The following is a 21,126-nucleotide window of genomic DNA, read 5'->3' as shown; positions in this document are numbered from 1 at the left end:
AAAGTGCACTTCAGGCACACAGTTTATTTTTTAATTGCGGGGTAATAGCTAATAGCCTCATCTACATGGCATTTACATGTGATGAGCGCTATTAGTTACGCCTTTGTTTGGAGGCGCTGATCCCCTTATTGCATCAGCGTCATTAAGCTGTGCACTAGGCTGGGCACACTTTATTACATCAGCTCCATAGTGTAATTGAGTTTTCGAGATCACAAAGGGCCATTCTTCAGATGAGTTGTTTCAGTTTTGCTGTCTGTTGTTCTCTACTCGGATCCCACCAAACCTGCTAGGGGTTGCCTGTGAAACTCATCTGCTTTCCTCCAGAAGTCCAGGATAGTCGCTTTATGCAGTTTAGACAGTTAATGCTTTATATGGAAACACACTAGTTTGTGATCGTTGAAACCAGAAGTCATCCAACACAACATCAATAACATGTTCCTTGTTTGTAACAACCAGGTCCACTATTGTCCCCTTCATATAGGTTCTGAGGAATAATTCCCTTGAAAGATGTCCAGGATGCCCCAATTAATATTGTACAGATTGCCTGTCTGCCAATGTGAGGAAACATCACCAGCACAGCACTTGTCACTTAGCCACCAGGCTGGCTGGGCTGGGATTTTAGTATCCAGACTCTAAGCTTTGTGTCCCTGGTCTTCTAAATTTTGCTTCCATCCTGTGACGCCAGTAATTTGTTGCTTATCTGGAAGGGGTGGATCTAACGGCCCTCTGGCTATTTCTCCAGTCCTTTCAGGCCTGTCACAGGCTGAGGTTTAAACTCTTTGGATCACTGTTGGATTGGCACGAGCGGATCTGGCTCCAAGAGGTGGCAGCTGACAAATTATGTTGGTACAAAGGAAGCGGAGAAGTCAAGTAGACAAGGGTCTGGGAGGCTATCAAAAACATTGAGAGGCAACCCCGCTCTTCCAACTTGGTTCATCCCTTAGCTTTGATATTCAAGCTTCAAATTCCATGCATCTTAGTGCATTTTCTGTTACAACGGAGAGTCCTGAGATGGGCCCACGAATCCAAACTGCAGAGTACCCAGGCATCCACACGATATGAGATCCAATATCGTGTTGTGGTCCCAGGAGAGAGGATAACAACATATGGTTCCTCATACTGAGGAACCATATGTTGTTATCCTCTCTCCTCGTTCACACCGAGGAACCATGTTAATGTTAATGTTACTATTATTTCTCGCCTATCCTTTAATTATTTACCCCCTCCCAGTTCATAATTCCCTGTTAAAATGTAATTTCCATTTCTTTACCAGTTTTGATGTAAACCGGCATGATGTCCACAACTAATGCCGGTATATAAAAATGTTTAAATAAATAAAAATAAAATAAATATGCTGGAACAAACTGTAGGATCACATCCAGTTGGCTGCAGAGGGCCCACCAGAACCTTGACACAAACTACACACCATGGTCACTAATGATATGTTCCAGAGGTCTATGTAATCTAAATATGTGTTGAAGGAAGTGCCTGGAAAGGGCTAAGGCCAAGGCAGAGCCTTGAGGGGAACAAAATGGGCCATCTCAGGAAAACCTATCCACTACGATCCAAATGACCGTGTACCCTGAGGAGGAAAGCAGATCTGTGATAAAATCCATTGAGATAGAGATATATATATATATATATATGCAAAGACTCTGATGTACAGGCAACAGGTGTAACAATCTTTAGGGTTCTTATTTTGAGTGCAGTTAGTACAGGCATCCTTGACCAACTGGGACCACCAACAGTGGTGCGAGATGAGATCCAATATTGTGTGGATGCCTGGGTGCTCTGCAGTTTGGATTCGTGGGCCCATCTCAGGACTCTCCGTTGTAACAGAAAATGCACTAAGATGCATGGAATTTGAAGCTTGAATATCAAAGCTAAGGGATGAACCAAGTTGGAAGAGCGGGGTTGCCTCTCAATGTTTTTGATAGCTTGGAACTAGTTGACAATTATTTGTTTTTTCTTTAGCACCTCCTCTCAGTTGCGCTGCAGGTGCCGTCACGTGTTCTCAAGCTATAATCTCATTCCAAAATAATATAACTACAACAAACCTGTAAGGGCTCCACCAATGGAAAGTAGACATGAGACTCCAGGCTTTATTACCTCAGGTTATTAGTTCATTGTCACTATTTACGGATACTTCTGCAGAAATTCCTTAGGACTTTGGATGACTCAGGAGTAGACAAACGGACAGTGCTGTCCTGCAGATTCCTGACACCAGCTCCTAAGCTTTGCATTGGTGTGCAATGGATTCTCAGGAGTAGACAAACGGACAGTGCTGTCCTGCAGATTCCTGACACCAGCTCCTAAGCTTTGCATTGGTGTGCAATGGATTCTCTTCTCCACAGCTTCTGTTCCAGATGGGAGGTGTGGTCATTATTTTGACTTCCTGGATATGCAAATACTTCCAAATTTTCACACATTAACATGGAATATGACATCTGGATATTACAATTTCAACAACTCCTGCTCACAGATTCATAAAAATGCTAAGAGGTGGGTGGTACCTTTATAGACCAACCAATTTGAGGTATGAGCATTCGAGGACAGAGTCCACTTTGTCCTGTATCTGATGAAGTGGACTCTGTCCTTGAAAGCTCGCGCCTCAATAAATTGGTTGGTCTATGAGGAGCCACCCACCTCCTGTCATTTTTTGCTACACCAGCCAAACATGGCTTTCCCTCTGAAGATTTCCGACAGAAGTATAAAAATGTCCCATATTCAGTAAGTCCCAGACAAGGAGTTCAAAATAGAAAATGTGTTTTTATTGCAGAAATACCAAAGCAGTAAACATGATCTCTGTAATTAGAGTTTAAAAAGTTCTCAAGTATCAAACAGAAACAGAAAAGTGCACGAGAGAAAAAAACAAAACATGGAAATGCTGAGAAATGAGTGTGTGGCCTTTACCCCAGAAATCTGGGACTGGGGTAAAGTGAGGAAAGCAGAAACGGGACACGTCGGCACTTACGAGGAACTGGGCGGGACATCTGCCTGCTGGAGAGTGAGGGGCTCGGGCGATGAGAAGACAATGCTACCGACTCTTTGGACTGGGAAACTTCTCAACTCTCCATATAATTGGCAGCTTCTGGTTTAGCCCTGGGCAAAAGGGGCCAGATTTCAGGAGCACATTCAGAAGGTGTTAATGAGTAAAAAGCCCAGCTCTGTTTCCTAAGAGTGTGGATGAATTTATATTTTAGTGCCTGTATACTGCAATGGCAGGGGGACTGGGACATGTTGATGTAAAAGGATTCACGTTCCCCCTTCTTATCCCATGACAGACTTCTCAATTAGACTACAGGGATGCAATGGATGTTTACAGTTTTTGGAAGTTGGAAAGAAGTTGGGTGAGATGTACATGAAGGAGAAGAGGAGTCCCCAGTGGCTGGGTTCTTTCTGGGTCACTGGATGCTGCAGAAACCCTTGCGTTTGGTCTCAATAGCTTGGAGGAGCAGTCCCAGGCTGCGCTCGGTATAGGGCGGATAGCGGATTGTGTTGATGCTCTCCAGGCCAGTACTGCGTAGGAGGCAGGCACGATGATGTGAAAAAGTGTCAAAGCTGTACTTTCCATGATACATCCCCATGCCACTGTTACCTGGAGTGGAGAGAGGCAGAAGGCTCAGAGAAACTTCTCTGTATGTTCAGTAGGCCAATGAACCTTTTGTTAATTTTATAATTCTGTTATTAAGGACTGATGCTCCTGAGACATTGGGCAAGTCACTTTATTTTTCTTGTGCCTCAGGTGGATAATAATTACAGCCTTGTTCCTCTCCCCTTTGGAAGCAGTTACAAAGATCTAGTACAGAAATGTGCATATGAACATCAGTGCATAACTGTACTTATGAAAAGCACAGTTGCTTTCCTGTAACAGGTATTCTTCTAAGACAGCAGGATGTTAGTCTTCACACATGGGTGACATCATTGGACAGAGCCCAGCATGAGCTTAGAGAACCGCAAGACGATAGCGCCACAGGAAAAAAAGAGACTGAAGAGGGACCCCGTGTGAACGTGTGGTATAGGGCACACGTTGGGTATGCTCAGTGTGCCTAATCGAAGTTCTGGAAACTTCGACACAAGTTTTCTGTGCCAGGCTCTATCGGATGATGTCACCCATGGGTGAGGACTACCATCCTGCTGTCCTCTGAGAATGTACAGAATCCCTCGTATAGCCAGAAAAAATTCATCGTATTGGGGGACTGACTCTGTGAAGGGAAACAGGTTTCCTTGGGATCTCTGAAATATAAGACATGTATCAGACACACGCTCAAGTCCTTCTGATGCTAATTTTTTTTTTTTTTTAGAAGTAATTGTGGCTTATATTTTTCGTGCACGGTGACTGGCTGATTTATCAGGACAGGCACCAAGGTTAATGATCCTTTCCTAATCCTGTAAATTTAAGATTAAAGCCCAATGTTATCCTCCCACTGTTATCAGGGTGCAAATAACTCTGAGGGGTGCAGCAATCTGTCATAAGGGGTGGGAGGGGATCAGAGCCAGGGAGCACAGTTAAAGATTTTTGGCAGCCAATCCATTACGTACCGATTCCCCCAAAGGGCAGCGAGATCAGCGTCATATGCATCATGCCGTCGTTGCCGCAGAATCCACCGCTACTTGTGCAGTCAAGGACATGGTTCACTACCTGCACACAAAGGAATTAAAGGTTGACACAGCAGAACTGTGAATAATCCCTCCCCTAGAGATGTCCTTTTCTTACATCCAGGGTCACTCTGTCCCACACCACAAAAAAGCGCCTGCACCCTCCTATACACTTTCACTGGCACTGCACTAACACCTCCTATGCAGTCTCACGTGCCTGACACACATCTTCCTCTACTGCAGTGATTCCCAGACCTGTCCTTGGAAATCCCCTGCAAGACATTCAAATTTAAATGAATATACATGAGACACACATTTGCATACAGGGGATGTAGTGTGGAGACCCAAGATGCCCCCCTCGCAGCTCCAGGCTCTGGAAATGTCGTTTTCTTTCTGTCATTAGGGGGAGAGGGGTGGTTAAAGAAGAGGAACGGGGCGATGAGGGAGTCGCTTGATGGGGCGACTTCAGTGCGAACAAGCTTTGCAGGAATCTGACAACTAAAGGCTGTGCAGAGAAGGGTTTGGCTTCTACGTGAGCGTCAGCACCAAATGCACTGAGGTGAACCCTTACGGAATTAGCCTTGAGTCCAGACTCCAAGAAATAGAGAAGGTAGTTAAGCAGTTTTTGTATGGGGCGGGGAAAGGATCTAGGGTCTGTCTTTCACACAATTAGGCAAACTTCTTCCACTTAACACAATGAGACCTTCTAGTGGAATCTTTCTTAGAATCTAGAAGAATGTGAGACAAACCTTCAGACAGATTCATGGACACAGGTGTTATGTTCGCAGGTTGTGGGCCTTTCCCACGATTTGCCTCACCCCAGACCCTATCGGTCCCCTCCATGCGCTGAGAGCGACACACTCCGTCTGAAACGCCACCCGCATGCCCTCCTGCTCTGACCTCCCCCGGGCCCTCCCTGTGGCATGCTTGGATTCTTAAAGGGCCCGCGGTGGTAAAAAGCCCACAGTGTCCTCGGATGACATCACCAGGCCATAGTACTTAAGGGCCTCTCACGCTGCCATTCACCTCCTCATCAATAGGTCTCCTGCATTGCGCAGTACGTGTTGCTTCTGCGTTCCTGGTTATCCTATGTTCTTGTTCCTGGTTCCCATTGTGCCTTCTCCAGCCTTGACTCATCCAGCCTCGTTCCCTTCTCCTTCTCTCATCCAGTGCCTGTGTCTCTTCATCCATTCCCGGCCTGATCTCCTGGTACTGACCTCTTGCTTTGGACCTGACCACATTTGCTTGCCACCTGTCCTGACGCTGGTCTGTCTCACTTATCTCTAATCTGCTGTCTGTCCTGACCCTTGCATGCCCTTGAACCTTTGTTCTCCATCCTAGGGACCTGCCTAAGTCCTGACAGCCACCGGAACCCAAGGGCTTAACCTGCGGGGAAGGTGGCTGATATAGGTGAAGTTCCAGCCTGTCCCGCTTCAGGGCGCATTCGCCAGTGGTCAGCTTAGGCCTTGTAGGTTCGCCTACAAGGATGCATCAACTATGTCCTAGCACTATGGGCTCACTTCCATGCTGTTCTTCATACTAGGCTGTAAGGGCCAACGGATCTGATGTTGGGCTGGAGTAAAGATCCTCAATTCTGCGTGATTAGAGTTGGAGAATTTCCCAACCAAACTGGTTCCCTGATGATTAACTTCCAAAGAAACAGAAACCAAATTTGTCTTGGCCAAAATGGGGCTGTAAGACAAGAAGAAGTGCCATGCTGGGTACAACCAAGGTCCATTGAGCTCAGCATCCTACCTTCAACAGTGACCAGTCCAGGTCACAAGTACCTGGCAGATCCCCGACAGCTTATCTATTTCTAGTATCTCACTCCCAGGGATAAGCACTGGCTTTCCCATATCTACCTGACTAATAACTGTTTAGGCACTCTTCCTTCAGGAACTTGTCCAACCCTCTTTTGAACCCCACTATGGTAGTTGCCTTGACCACATCCTCTGGCAAAAGATTCCATAACTTGATTTTACGCCGAGTGAAAAAATACCTCCTATGATTAATTTTAAATCTTCTAGTTGCTAATTTCATGGCGTGACCCCTAGTTCTACCCTTATTTGAAAGGGTAAATAACTGTTCCCTCATTACCTGATCCACCCCATGCATGATTTTATGAAATCTCAGTCATATCCCCTCTCAATTATCTCTTCTCCAAGTTAAAGAGCCCTAATCCGTTTAGCCCTACTCCATAAAGGAGCTTTTCCATTCCCTTTATCATTTTTGTCATCCTTTTCTGTTTTTTGTTGTTTTTTTTAGATGGTGCAACCAGACCTACACAATACTCAAGATGAGGTCACACCATGGATGTATACAAAGGCATTATGATATTCTCAGTTTTGTTCTCTATTCCTTTCCAAATAATTCCTAACATTCCATTTGCCTTTTTGACTGCTGCCGCACACGCAGCCAAAGATGTCAAGGTATTAATGCAATGGGATTGCTTGGCTTAGGATGTATTCAGAAGGAAGGTCTCACTGGACTCTGCATTCTCACCAGTGACCCCTGTATCATGAGACTATACAAGTGTGCACAGACTGTCAGAATCACAACAGACCTAGACTTTCCCTAGACTGTGATTTTGGGAAATCACATACAATCCCTCAAATCATGCTTTCAGATGTGCAAATAAAAAGAGTACAATTAACAGCATCATAGGAGGAACAAGAGAAAGGGACCATTGGCTTTTATCCTATGACCCTAAATAAGGATGTGCATAATTGAAACCGAGCCTGCAGCTGTGCTTATATAATGAAGCAAATAAAATAATGAAGCAATAAAATTAAAAATAAAATAAAGTACAGGCCTAAGCAATATAAAGTTGGAGTCTTCTGCCATGTGATGATTTTGACAACTTCACACGGAGGAGAAGAAATTGTAATTGTTATTCCCTATCAGACATCTGTTTGCACCTCACAATGTGCTAGTCCAGCTCAGATCCAAGAACTGCTGAGCATGTTCTTGGTGGAAAACATTGTATGAAGTGGGTATTATTCAGCAAATGTCTGCTGAAAAACCTCATTACCAACTGTGAGAATATTCACATACATTTGGACTTAGAAGGCGTCATCAGTATCCCATCAATCTTGTGTCATAGATGATGACATTCAATGAAGATCGAAGTTGGATCCGATAAAACTGATTATTGCAATGAAGCAGCTGCTGTTTTTCAAATCTGGGAACCTTCACAGTTCTGGTCTTCACCACTTCCTCCGGAAGGGCATTCCAGGCATCCACCACCCTCTCCGTGAAGAAATACTTCCTGACATTGGTTCTGAGTCTTCCTCCCTGGAGCTTCAACTCGTGACCCCTGGTTCTGCTGATTTTTATCCGATGGAAAAGGTTTGTCGTTGTCTTTGGATCATTAAAACCTTTCAAGTATCTGAAAGTCTGTATCATATCACCCCTGCTCCTCTCCGCCGGGGTATACATATTTAGGTTCTTCAATCTCTCCTCAATTCTTCAATCTCTCCTCATAAGTCAATCATGTAGATTCTTCAATCTCTCCTCATAGGTCAATCATGTGGACGATTTCCACATGATTAGTAGAGCATGCTAGAAAGCTCTAGTAGCTTAGTAGTTGTTGCTCCGACACGGGCTCCATCGGATGATGTCTCGTGTGAGCACTACACATCCTGCTTGTCCTCAAAGAAATAGGGTTACCAATTGGTTCTATTTTTCAGGACAGACTCACTCAGTCCTAGTTTTATTCCAGTAGCAAGCTGTAATCCTACTTCTTATAGGGTCCTACTTCTTATAGGGACATCAATTCCAATTCTATACATGCAAAGGGGGAAGACCTAAAAAAGAGAAGCCAGGTGGTAGCCCCAGTGGGAAGCTGAGAGATTTGTACAATGTGCAGGTTCCTAGCCACCTCCTGAGGAGCCTGACACCCCAGTTTGGGGTGTCATTGGGGTCAGGGGAGAAGGTGTATAAAGGCGTCACTGGAGACATGTGGTACCCTATTGTTGGAGGAGAAGGCATACAGCAGCCTCAAGAGGGTCGTGTGTTACCTTGTTGTCAGGAGAGAAGGCATACAGCGCCAATGGCCGCTCATGCCGGTTTATGTACCCAATGGCCTCCTTCACGTTCTCAACTGTAAGGATTGGGAGAATGGGTCCAAAGATCTCCTCTTGCATCACGGGATCTGTCTCCTTAACATCCACAAGGACTGTGGGGGCTACAGGGAGAGAAGCAGGAAAAGACAGCATCAATATATCAATCATAAGCGACACAGGAAACGATGCACCTTAACACTCACCACAAGCAGCACAATGTCTATAATAAACCCCCACGGATTGTGCAGCCACTCATCAAATTCCTTGATTAACTGACATACTCCTGTCTGTGTTTCTAGTACGGCGTCAGCATGTGCAGATGAATGGCCGTTGGATCATTATGCTGTAGTAGGGTTGCCAGCTAGCTCCATTTTTTGTTTCCAGGACAATCTGATCCATCCTGGTTTTATTCCATGCCATGCAAAGAGATGCAATTCAACTTCTCTTAAGGCAATTGGAACTACTGATACCTACACACAGTGGAGTAAACCCAGGACTGGATCACCTGTCTTGAAGAAAGGGATCATGAAATATACAATTGCTAGTTTTTTCCTAATACAATAAATCATTGGTGATATTGCCTATTGAATAAAATCAGCACATCGCAAATCCAGGCTTTGAGAGCCGCTGCCAGTCTGAATGAGCAAGTGAATGTTTGTCTAATGGTGTCACCACTGCCAAAGAAGTCTCTCCTGAAATCCTGGCGCCAGAGTGCCCTAATAACATTTATAGACAGACCTCATCGATTCACTCAATATCTTATTTAAAGTCCCTTACTACGTATCTCCACCAGGGAGATCATATCACTGAGAAGAGAGAGGACTGATCAGCAGAAAAAAAAGGAGGTGATATTACCCCTGTATAAGTCTCTGGTGAGGCCTAATTTGAAATACTATGCACAGTTCTGGAGACCCTACCTTCAAAACTGGTTGGAGTTGGTCCAGAAGGTGGCTACTAAAATGGTCAGTGGCCTTCATTGTAAAGCATTTCTAAACATGTATTTCCTAGAGCAGTGGTTCTCAACATATCTTCTGTCGAGACACAACTGATAGATGGGTTTCACATGCGTGACACACTGAACATATGATCGTCACAGGGCTAAAGGTAAATATATGCACCCTGCATCCACAGGAACCACCACCCCCGACCCCAACCATGGGTGCAGAGCAGAACTAGGATATTACCCATACAACTCATCATACAAAAAATATATTCTGGTTCTGGTGTCATCTCAGTAGCAGCAATACAAACTCCCTCTACTACCAGGTGCAACAGCCTGCCCTACTCATGAAAACCCAACAATTTACCACCCGTGTATGTCCTATTGAGAAAACACAACAAATAAACACAACAAATAAGACTGATACAAATACCTGCATGCTAGTAAAATACCTCACCTCGGTCACACACACAGAAGTGACCTTCACTAAAAACAGAAAAACCACACATTACAAAATTGGAAATGGAAACCCAAAAAAGGCCCACTGCAGGCAGTTCAAAACTGGAGAATTGGAAACAGAAATATAGCACTTAACACACTTCCAGGATCTGAAATAGTGCACACAAACTAATCCGCACAAAATTACAGCTGCATTATGGAATGCACTCAAACAGTAACAACCCTATCTATGAAAAGGCAGCACTACAAATATTAAATCAAGCCCTAAACACCAATACTGCTTCTATAAGGAAAACAAAACAAGCCAAGCTGCTGTAAATCCTCACACAGAAATAACAATTGTAAAACTATACTAATAAACAGAACAAATGTTTCAAAACAGCAGATGAACAGAATAACATCCAACAATTAAAACTCATAAAAATTTATCTCACACACACACACACACACCAGTCTCTTCCTAGACCAGTTCCTCCCTCCCTCAAACATACTAGTCACCTCCTTGGCTAGATTCTCTCCCTCCCTCACATACAGCAGTCTCCTTCCCGACCAGTCTGTCTCTCCCACACCAATAACCTTCCCGACCAGTCTCTCTCTCAGTCTCGCACATGCTCTCTCACAGACACATACTGTCAATCATACTTGCACAAACACATTCTCTCTTACTTACATACATGCTCTCGATCACACACCCATGCTCTCTTCCGCTCCGGCTTGCTCTCACTGACAACTCCCCCTCCTCCCCAACACAAGCAGTAGCCTCCTCCTCCAGCCCCCACGGCCCAAGAATGAAAAATCCCGTGGGCTGCTTTCTCTCTCCCATCGCTGATCATTTTGGCCTGGGCCCACGCTACTACCACTACTTTACGCAGCATGGTCTGCTCTTCCTCCTGCATGCCCTACCGTACACATCACTTCCTCTTCTGGGCCATCGGGGTGAGTAGAAGAAAGTTCCATGCCGTCAGTGTTGCCGGCTTCCACTAACACTGCTGCCACTTCTGCCTGGGTGGATGGATAGCAGTGTTAGTGGAAGAATGTCCGCGCCTCTCTCTGCGATGGAGGAGAGGGGGAAGGAAGCGCCACCAGGGCAGCGGGACGTCGCGACAACGCCTGTTGGGAATCGCTGCCCTAGAGGAAAGGCAAGGTAGGGGAGATACGATTGATGCATTTAAATACCTCCAAGGTTTCCACGCATAGGAGGCGAGTCTCTTTCACTGGAGAGGAGGCTCTGGGATTGAGGCGGTGTGGGATGAAGGTGACTCAGGAGTAATCTAAGGAAATACTGCTTCAGAGAGAGAGGGTAATGGATGCATGGATTGGCCTCCCGGTGGAAGTGGCAGGGACAAGGACAGTAACTGAAGTCAGGAAAGTATGGGACAAACACAGAGGATCTCTGAGGGAGTGGTAGGGATTGCAAAGCTGAATAGTTGGAGTGGATGGGCCGTATGGGCTTTCTGCTGTTGTGTTTCTAATACAGACGCTCGCCAGTGGTTGGGGGCCTGGAGGGTTGCAGGCTCAGAAAGTTCTGCTGCTATCTTTGGTGTAGACTCAGGGCTCGAGGAGAGAGCCTCCGAGTCTCGAGATGGGAATCCCTGGAGGGGGCTTCATTAAGGAATCTGAGTAGGAATCCTCCTTCCTTCCGGTGCACAAAAGGTTGGAGAGACATTCAGGAGCAGGGCAGGTTTCAGCTGAGAAAATTCTGCAGCAGGAGCTTCTCCAGGGTTTCCCATCAAGAAGGATTCATCACTTGGACCAACTCTGCTGTAAGAGGTTCAGGAGAGTCAGATGGAGAAATCGGACAGCAAAGGCATTGGGAGAGGGCCTAGTCTGAAGGCTGTCCTGCCTGCCTGTGAATTATCTGTGCGTCTGTCATGGGACTGCCCAGCACACTTTGTGTTTCAATCTGTTCTCTAACAGGGTCAGCAGGGGGGTCAAACGTGCCTGGGGTGGGGTCTTGATGTCCCTCAGGAGCCAGCAGAGGTAAACAGAGTTGCTCAGATGTGTTATCTGATGGGGTGTAGGTGACATACGGGGCAATATGAAATTTAAAGGTATCTCCATTCTATTATTATTTAAAAAACCAAAACAAAACACGGTATGAAGAACTACAAGAGGCAGAGCCATATATAGCGCTTCCTTCCCAGCACAGCGTTCTGCATGCAAGTGTCAGGGTTCACTTACCCAGTGTAACCAGTAGATGGCGATGCTACAGTACCTGCCATGGAGGTAGGACCCTCTGCTTTGCAGGCTCTGATGTCAAACCTGTGCTGAACACTATAACCTGAAGCCTTAGCTGTCGCACCCCCACCTCTCCAGATCACTAACTAGTCAGCATTTTGGGACTTTAATTTATTAGTTACAAAACGGATATTTAAGGGTGGTGCTATTGGATGGAGAGAAATAACGTGGGGGGTAAGAGTAAGTGAACCTGGAGCGTCGTGGATTCGGCCCTTACCAATGTACTTGTCCTCTTCGTCTGACCCTCCCCCGATGACGACCTTCCCACTCGCGAGCAGTGCCTTCACCCTCTGAAAGTGCTTCCCTGAGACGATGCGGCCGAAGTCCGGTGACTGCTGTGGATCCTTCCCGTAGAACCTCTCCAGAGCTTCCCGCATGGCCGGCACGAGCTGCTCCCGGGTCTCCGTGTCGCAGAGGATGTAATCGGGTGCCACGCAGGTCTGGCCAGCGTTGTAGAAGCGTGACCAGACGATGCGGTTGGCGGTGGTCTGGGGGTCCACGCCCCTGTCCACGTAGCAGGGGTTCTTTCCTCCCAGCTCCAGCGTCACTGGTGTCAGGTGCTTTGAGGCAGCCGCCATGATGATTTTGCCCACATTTGGACTCCCTGAACAGGAAACAGAAGTCAGAAACACAACCTGTACATAGGCACAGACTTATTGCATTGGATTAAGATTCTACTTATGATCAATCATGTGGCCTTGCTCAGAGCCTTCATTGACAGCAGATAAGGACCCTAAGGCCCATCCAGTCTAACCAATTTACTTCCTGGTGCAATGCCACAGACCCCAGTTAATTGCTGGTTTTCCCCTCAGTTTCTTCATAACTAGGGAGCCCTTCTGCTTACTGCAGGCTTTCTTGAATTCTCATACGGTTTTTGTCTTCTCCACCTCCCCTTGGAAGCTTTTCCTTTGCATGAAGACATTTTCTAAGGTGACTCCGGAGTCTGCCCCCCTGGAGCCTCATACTGTCACTTCTTGTTCTAGAGCAGCGATTCCCGGAGGACCCCCAGCCAGTGAGGGTTTCAGGATATCCACACTGAATATGCACCGCTGCCACCTTCTCTCTTCTGGCAGCGCTTTCTCCCAAGTGCCGCTCAACCTCCCATCTAACCCAGGCCCTTAAAGGTCCAAGGGCTTGTGAGCTGATGGCATTCAGAGCACATAGAAACATAGAAACATAGAAATGACGGCAGAAGAAGACCAAACGGCCCATCCAGTCTGCCCAGCAAGCTTCACATTTTTTTCTCATACTTATCTGTTTCTCTTAGCTCTTTGGTTCTATTTCCCTTCCACCCCCACCATTAATGTAGAGAGCAGTGATGGAGCTGCACTGTAACAGACTCACCGATGGGGCCACCCCATCGGTGAGTCTGCACTGTAACAGACTCACCGATGGGGCCACCCCGGTGCCTTTAAGAGGGTGGGGATCTGATAGGATGTTGCCACTCAAGCTAAGCGGTCCTTGAGAGAAAGTGCCACCAGGATACAGGCAGCATCCCTTTCAGAAACATTCACCCCATCACCACTGATGAGTGAATATTTTCCAGGTCCTTCTGTAGTCAGTGTCTCTAGCACAGAAACTTCTTAGCCTCACAAAGTATCTAATTTCCAGCTTACCAGTAAAGAAAATGTAGTCAAACTTCATCTCCAGGAGCTGGGTGGTCTCCTTGACACCCCCGCTGACCACAGCAAAGCAGTCCTGAGGAAGAGAGAGAGAGAGAGACATTCCCCTCAGCAACAGCTCTCCAAAAGGGACAGGCATAGCCTCTATCACCTCACACTAATCCCTCAGCTGCACCCACCCCATACCCGTGACCCCAGCCTCAGGTCTATGCTGGGGAGTTCTTAGCCCTCCTCACCACTATCAATCGAGGTAAATCAGAGAGATCGCGCGATGCTGTGGTAGGAGCAGGGCACAATTTTGGCTCAGCTCCTGACTCCCACTCACCATCCACCCAAATAATTAATCATCCCAACAGAAAACTTAATATGGGATTTTGGTTTGGCCTCCCGTTTGTACTAATACAGCATGCGCATTGCTTGGGCCCGCAGGTTGATAAGCAAGGACGGCCCAGGTGGTCATCGCCTGCTTTTGAACTTCATTACCAAAGGCTGCGGTGCTGCTAGTGGTGCGCCGAGCCCAGGTTCGCAGCCGACGGTGGGGGATTGGAAGATAATAGGATTTTAGGACTATTCCCATTAAAGTATCAGGCCTGTGGAGAGCTTTCTCATCCCTGTGTTTGGCGCTGCATGAGCACCAGATTCGGTTCCTGCTTCTGTACCCAGCCAAGCTGAAGGTTGCTCATGCAGGGAAGTCCTCCCATCTCTACAATGCTGCAGGAAGTAAGGGATAACGTGGCCGCAGCAGAACAGAATAGTCCAGCTGGGGACGGCCCTTGAGGCCTAGTCCTTGACTCTGCTTTCTGACAGATCGGTGATGCAGACTTCCACTGTGGACCTGTTGCTCTCATCTAGTGGAGTGGGTGGATGTTATAGTTTGACCCTTTTGTTTCCTCAGTTGTGTGTTTGCCCCCACTGTCTCATGATAGGAGGAACTGGCTTGTTGGGTGAAGCAAGGATCTTCTATATCCCAACACCGTTTTCCCTTCACGCGGAGGGAGTGCGTTTTGACTATCAGGATGCTTTCCCGAATGTTGGTAAGAGTGATCCTTCGGAAGCCGTGCCCCATGGGGGGGGAAAAGGCAATATTGTCAGTGTGGATGTAATAACTGTGGCGCCAGTGTACGGGGCACGGAGAAATAACGCTCCATGCATGAATGCAGGTGGACAATGTCGATACTACTCGAGCCTTTAAAACCAAATAGTGCTTTGTGGCAATTTGGAACAAATATTTATAATCACGCACTCCCAAGGCGAGAAGCTTAGTGCACAACCACCTCTGAGGAATGTCCTCTGTTCCTTCTCTCATGGATGGATTGAGATGAGCACCTAAGGGACTATGTATTAGATATATGGAAGTCTTCTACTGGGGTGAAATTTGTAAAATCTCAGAATGCTTTTCATCCTGTCGCCCTGGTGCACGTCAGAAATAAACGTGCGCCGAGAATTGTTTGTATCATGCTTATTACTTAATAAACAGATTTATACAAAGGGCACCTCAGGGGATGCTGTGCTGATCTCACGTAGGATTTGGCTCCCTACCACTATCTATTGTGCCCCCCCGGGGTAGTATTATCCACTGTCTCATCGTAAGGAAATTGTGATTACTCGGGGTAAAACTAGGACAGGCTCAGCATGTTCTGATTGACCCAGAGCCGGCTGGCAACCTTAGGCCCAGAACCTGCTCAGCAGAGTTACTGATCATCCCCAGACCCTGCACAGCGGCAGGAAGGTCCTGTCAAATGGATCTGGGATTTATTTTTTTTTGACTGGGTAACCAGAGATTTGGATCAAGGAAGAGCACTTGGCTTTCAGCAGAGCTTTTGAATCGGTCCTGCACAGGAGGCTAATGAACAAAGTGAGAAGCTTGGGAATGGGTGCGAGGCTGGTGGTGTGGATTGCAAACTGGAACCTACTCTGAAAAGAAAACGGTGTTAATTGGAGGGCCACGAGGACCGGTTCTGTTCAATGCCTTCGTGAGTGATGTTGCAGAAGGGTTAAAAGGAAAATTCTGTCTATTTATGGATGATTCTGCAATAGAGAATGAAAAATGATTTAGGAAAGCTTGAAGAGTGGATGAAGATTTGGCAGCTGGGATTCAATTTCAAGAAGTGCAGAGTCCTGCATCTGGGGTGCGGTAATCCAACTGAACCATATGTGAAAGGGGGTGAAATACTTAAGTGCACTGTGAGGCAGTGCTCACAGGAAACTCCTTCAGACCACCTTAAGGGAAGGGCACAGCAGTCTCACTTGGTCCTCCTTACGTTTCAGACCCACAGAGGATCCTGGGTGAAGGGAGATCTTCACCAGGGAACAAGACCTCAGGGCCTAGAAGAGAAAGCAGGCCCCGGGGAACTACGACCTTCTACGTTTAAGCTTGGAGAATGACACGAAGTTTAACACCTGATGTGTGTAAGGACTGTGAGTTGCCTGAAGTCGAGGTGAGCTGCCTACCTTTTGTGTTTGGCTCTGGCCTTTTGTTATTTCTGAGATAACTAAACTTCGAGGTGAGTTGCCTAATTTGTTTTGTTTTCACTGTAAATAAACTTCAGAGTCTGCCTCCTTTTTTCCTCTGGCTGTTCCCAAGCCGCTGCCACTCGAGTTACCACACGCACAGATTGTGAAAGGGACCTTGGAGTGATAGCGTCTGGAGATGTGAAGGCATCAAAGCAACGCCAGAGGGATGCTGGCATGCAGAGAGGAATAACCAGCAGGGAAAAAAGGAGGTGATAATGCCCCTGTACAGTTCTTTGCTGTGCTGAATCTGGAGACTGTATCTCCAAAACAGAAGGATGGTGGCAGTCCAGAGAAGGGCAACCAAAATGGCTTGGGATTTATATTGGAAGACCTATGAGGAGAGGCTGAAGGATCTGAATATGTGCAGGGAGATAGGAAACAGACCTTCAGATACCTGAAAGGCTTTAATGATATCAACGGTAGAGTTAGGGGGGTCGCAATATATGAAGCTCCAAGGGGGACAACATTATGCATGCAAAGCAGGAAATTTCCATAAGGATAGAATTTAGTTTAAAAACATGCAATCTCACGTGTTATCAGCTTATTGCAGTTTAGCAAATCTAGGCCTTAGATTGGGGATAGGGAAATATTGTAGAAATTACTTACCTGATAATTTTGATTTCCTTAGTGTAGACAGATGGACTCAGGACCAGTGGGTGTATGCTCCCCTGCCACAGTATATATAATCCCCACTATATATAATCCCCTGTCACAGTATATATAATCCTGCAGTGACCCCAGCCTGCCAGTATTGACTTCAAAGCAACTGTGGACAGACTAGCAAAAAACGTGATTAAACACATGATTAAAAACAGGCAACCAGAACTGTACTCAACTAACAAGAAGCACGGAACTCGCGTAAGATGCTAGGGACTGGATGAATATTTATCAGTAATCCCTTGGGACCCAGAGCCCCACAGGAGGGCTATTGGCACAGTCATGCAGTAGCCAAGGGCAGGAAGCTGAGTCCATTTGTCTACACTAAGGAAAATGAAATTATCAGGTTAAGTAATTTCTCCGTTTCCTAGCGTATAGACAGATGGACTCGGGACCAGTGGGATGTGCCAAAGCTACTCCCGGACAGGGCGGGAGGCTGCCTGCGGTCCAGTCAACACCGCATGTGCAAAGCTGCATCCTCCCGGGCCTGCACATCCAGATGATAAAACCTGGAAAAGGTGTGAAGGAGGACCAAGTCGCAGCTTGGCAGATATCGATGGGAGACAACAGACTAACCTCCGCCCATGACACTGCCTGAGCCCTAGTGGAATGAGCCCTAACCTGAGTAGGCAATGGCTTTCTAGCATCCACATTCGCAGCCATGACTATCTCCTTAATATAACGAGCGATGGTAGCCTGCAAAGCCGGAGCGCCCTGCTTACTCCCACCATGGAGAACAAACAGGTGATCCATCTTACGAAAAGACTCGGAGACCTCCAGATACTGCACGACAAGATGTTTAACATTCAAGGAGCACAAAAAGCGAAACTCCTTCGATTCCCTGACCTTATCCAGGATTGGCAAGGAGATGGACTGATTCAAATGAAAGTCCAAGACTACCTTGGGCAAGAAGGATGGAACACTACACAGCTGTAACGCCCCCGGAGTCACCTGAAGGAACGGCTCCTGGCAAGACAGAAATCTGACATGCAGAATATAGAGCCACCAGGAACATAGTCTTCAAGGTCAACAACCGTAAGGAAAGGCTACGCAGAGGTTGGAATGTAGGGCCCGTGAAAAAGTCCAGCACCAAATTAAGACTCCACAATGAAACTGGTAACCTCAAGGGAGGCCTAAGGTGCTTCACTCCCTTCAAACAATGGGCCACATCAGGATGAGAGGACAAGGAAACACCATTCACCAGGCCTCTGAAACAGGCAAAAGCCACAACCTGCACCTTCAAGGAATTAAGGGCAAAGCCTTTATTCAATCCATCCTGGAAAAAATCCAGAATGAGTGAACAAGGAAGAAGACCCCGCTCCTCACACCAGGCCTCAAAAACTCTCCAAACCCGCACAAAAGCCAAGAAAGTGGAGAACTTGTGAGCGCGAAGTAAAGTGGCAATCACCACAGAGGAATAACCACGCTTTAACAGGCGAGCTCTCTCAAGGGACAAACCATAAGACAGAATTGAGTCAGATCCTCATGGATGAAGCAAATCCATGTGTGGCAGAAGATGAAAGGGGGCCTCCACTATGAGTTGTCGCAAATCCGCATACCACAGACACCTGGGCGAGTCCGGCACCACCAGGAGTACTGGCCCCCTGTGGCCTTCAATCTTGCGAGTTATCCTGCCCAGCCAGGGCCACAGAAGAAAGGCTTATAAGATCATAAGAATATGCCATACTGGGTCAGACCAAGGGTCCATCAAGCCCAGCATCCTGATTCCAACAGTGGCCAATCCAAGTCACAAGAACCTGGCAAGTACCCAAAAACTAAGTCCATTCCATGTTACCATTGCTAATGGCAGTGGCTATTCTCTAAGGGGCGGATTTTCAGAGCCCTGCTCGCGTAAATCCGCCCAAAACCGGGCGGATTTACGCGAGCAGGGCCCTGCGCGCCGGGAAGCCTATTTTACATAGGCCTCCCGGCGCGCGCAGAGCCCCGGGACTTGCGTAAGTCCCGGGGTTCTCCGAGGGGGGCATGTCGGGGGGCGGGCCCGGTCGTCGCGGCGTTTCGGGGGCGTGTCGGCAGCGTTTTGGGGGCGGGTACGGGGGCATGGCTACGGCCCGGGGCGGTCCGGGGGCGTGGCCGCGCCCTCCGTACCCGCCCCCAGGTCGCGGCCCGGCGCGCGCGGGGATTTACGCCTCCCTCTGGGAGGCGTAAATCCCCCGACAAAGGTAAGGGGGGGGTTTAGACAGGGCCGGGCGGGTGGGTTAGGTAGGGGAAGGGAGGGGAAGGTGAGGGGAGGGCAAAGGAAAGTTCCCTCCGAGGCCGCTCCGATTTCGGAGCGGCCTTGGAGGGAACGGGGGTAGGCAGCGCGGCTCGGCGCACGCCGGCTATACGAAATCGATAGCCTTGCGCGCGCCGATCCAGGATTTTAGCGGATACGCGCGGCTCCGCGCGTATCTACTAAAATCCAGCGTACTTTTGTTTGCGCCTGGAGCGCAAACAAAAGTAGGCTATTCGCGCTTGTTTTAAAATCCGCCCCTAAGTGAACTTAATAGCACGTAATGGACTTCTCCTCCAAGAACTTATCCAATCCTTTTTTAAACACAGCTATACTAACTGCACGAACCACATCCTCTGGCAACAAATTCCAGAGTTTAATTGTGCGTTGAGTAAAAAAGAACTTTCTCCGATTAGTTTTAAATGTGCCCCATGCTAACTTCATGGAGTGCCCCCTAGTCTTTCTATTATCCGAAAGAGTAAATAACCGATTCACATCCACCCGTTCTAGACCTCTCATGATTTTAAACACCTCTATCATATCCCCCCTCAGTCGTCTCTTCTCCAAGCTGAAAAGTCCTAACCTCTTTAGTCTTTCCTCATAGGGGAGCTGTTCCATTCCCTTTATCATTTTGGTAACCCTTCTCTGTACCTTCTCCATCGCAATTATATCTTTTTTGAGATGCGGCGACCAGAATTGTACACAGTATTCAAGGTGCGGTCTCACCATGGAGCGATACAGAGGCATTATGACATTTTCCGTTTTATTCACCATTCCCTTTCTAATAATTCCCAACATTCTGTTTGCTTTTTTGACTGCCGCAGCACACTGTACCGACGATTTCAATGTGTTATCCACTATGACACCTAGATCTCTTTCTTGGGTTGTAGCACCTAATATGGAACCTAACATTGTGTAACTATAGCAAGGGTTATTTTTCCCTATATGCATCACCTTGCACTTATCCACATTAAATTTCATCTGCCATTTGGATGCCCAATTTTCCAGTCTCACAAGGTCTTCCTGCAATTTATCACAATCTGCTTGTGATTTAACTACTCTGAACAATTTTGTGTCATCTGCAAATTTGATTATCTCACTCATCGTATTTCTTTCCAGATCATTTATAAATATATTGAAAAGTAAGGGTCCCAATACAGATCCCTGAGGCTCTCCTTCTTAGGCACAACAAAATAAATGGAATATTGCCCCATACATTCTTGAGACATGGGCACCAGAAGCACAGCCCTCGGTCTGAGGAGCCTTTGAAGAGTGAATTTTTTCTGTGGGGAGTGGCAATGGGACACCATGAACATGTCCCAAGGAATACTGCGAAATCCCAGGGCATAACCTTCGCGTATCACACCAAGACCCACTGGCCCGACATGATCTCGAGCCACCTCCGAAGGTTCCGGAAGGTGGGTCGGCAAACCTTCGTTGGGAAGCTCAGGAAAGTCCACCACCCGAGCCCGCGCCTCTCTTGGGCTTCCGGGGATGAAAAGACTGAGACCTACCGAAAGGCCAAGTCTGCTGAAAGGTCGTCCCTCTGTAAGGATGAAAATACCTGGAACCCCGGAAACGACCCCTCATACTAAAGAGGCGCTGTAACTGTTTCTTATCCTCCGGCAACCAAGGCACCAGACACTCATCCCACTTACTGGCCAGTTTTTCCAACTCGCTCCCAAACAAGAGCAATCCTTTAAAGGGCATCTTGGTAAGATTGGCTTTGAAAGCTGCGTCAGCTGACCAATTTCGCAACTAGAGTTGACGCTTGGCTGCTATCACTGAAGCCACTCCTCTGGC

The 21,126-nt window shown here is 47.2% G+C and overlaps 1 protein-coding gene across 4 annotated transcripts in view; it reads right to left on the bottom strand.

The window, feature by feature from the left end:
- Positions 1-2,749: 2,749 nt before the first annotated feature.
- ALDH3B1 (aldehyde dehydrogenase 3 family member B1) overlaps positions 2,750-21,126 on the bottom strand; it is a 54,932-nt gene continuing 36,555 nt past the window's right edge. For all 4 annotated transcript variants that reach the window (XM_029575485.1, XM_029575486.1, XM_029575484.1 and 1 more), the window contains 5 exons: positions 13,917-13,998; positions 12,518-12,904; positions 8,619-8,785; positions 4,543-4,642; positions 2,750-3,598 (listed from right to left, as the gene is read on the bottom strand). In XM_029575485.1, coding sequence (XP_029431345.1) covers positions 3,405-3,598; positions 4,543-4,642; positions 8,619-8,785; positions 12,518-12,904; positions 13,917-13,998 — 930 coding nt within the window. In that variant the 3' untranslated portion in view covers positions 2,750-3,404. The remainder of the gene's footprint in view (positions 3,599-4,542; positions 4,643-8,618; positions 8,786-12,517; positions 12,905-13,916; positions 13,999-21,126) is intronic.

This window comes from Rhinatrema bivittatum, chromosome 13 (genome assembly GCF_901001135.1).
Source record: "Rhinatrema bivittatum chromosome 13, aRhiBiv1.1, whole genome shotgun sequence".
NCBI classification, from domain to species: domain Eukaryota; kingdom Metazoa; phylum Chordata; class Amphibia; order Gymnophiona; family Rhinatrematidae; genus Rhinatrema; species Rhinatrema bivittatum.
Note: the sequence above shows the minus strand (reverse complement) of the source record. Positions and strands in the feature narration are given on the sequence as shown.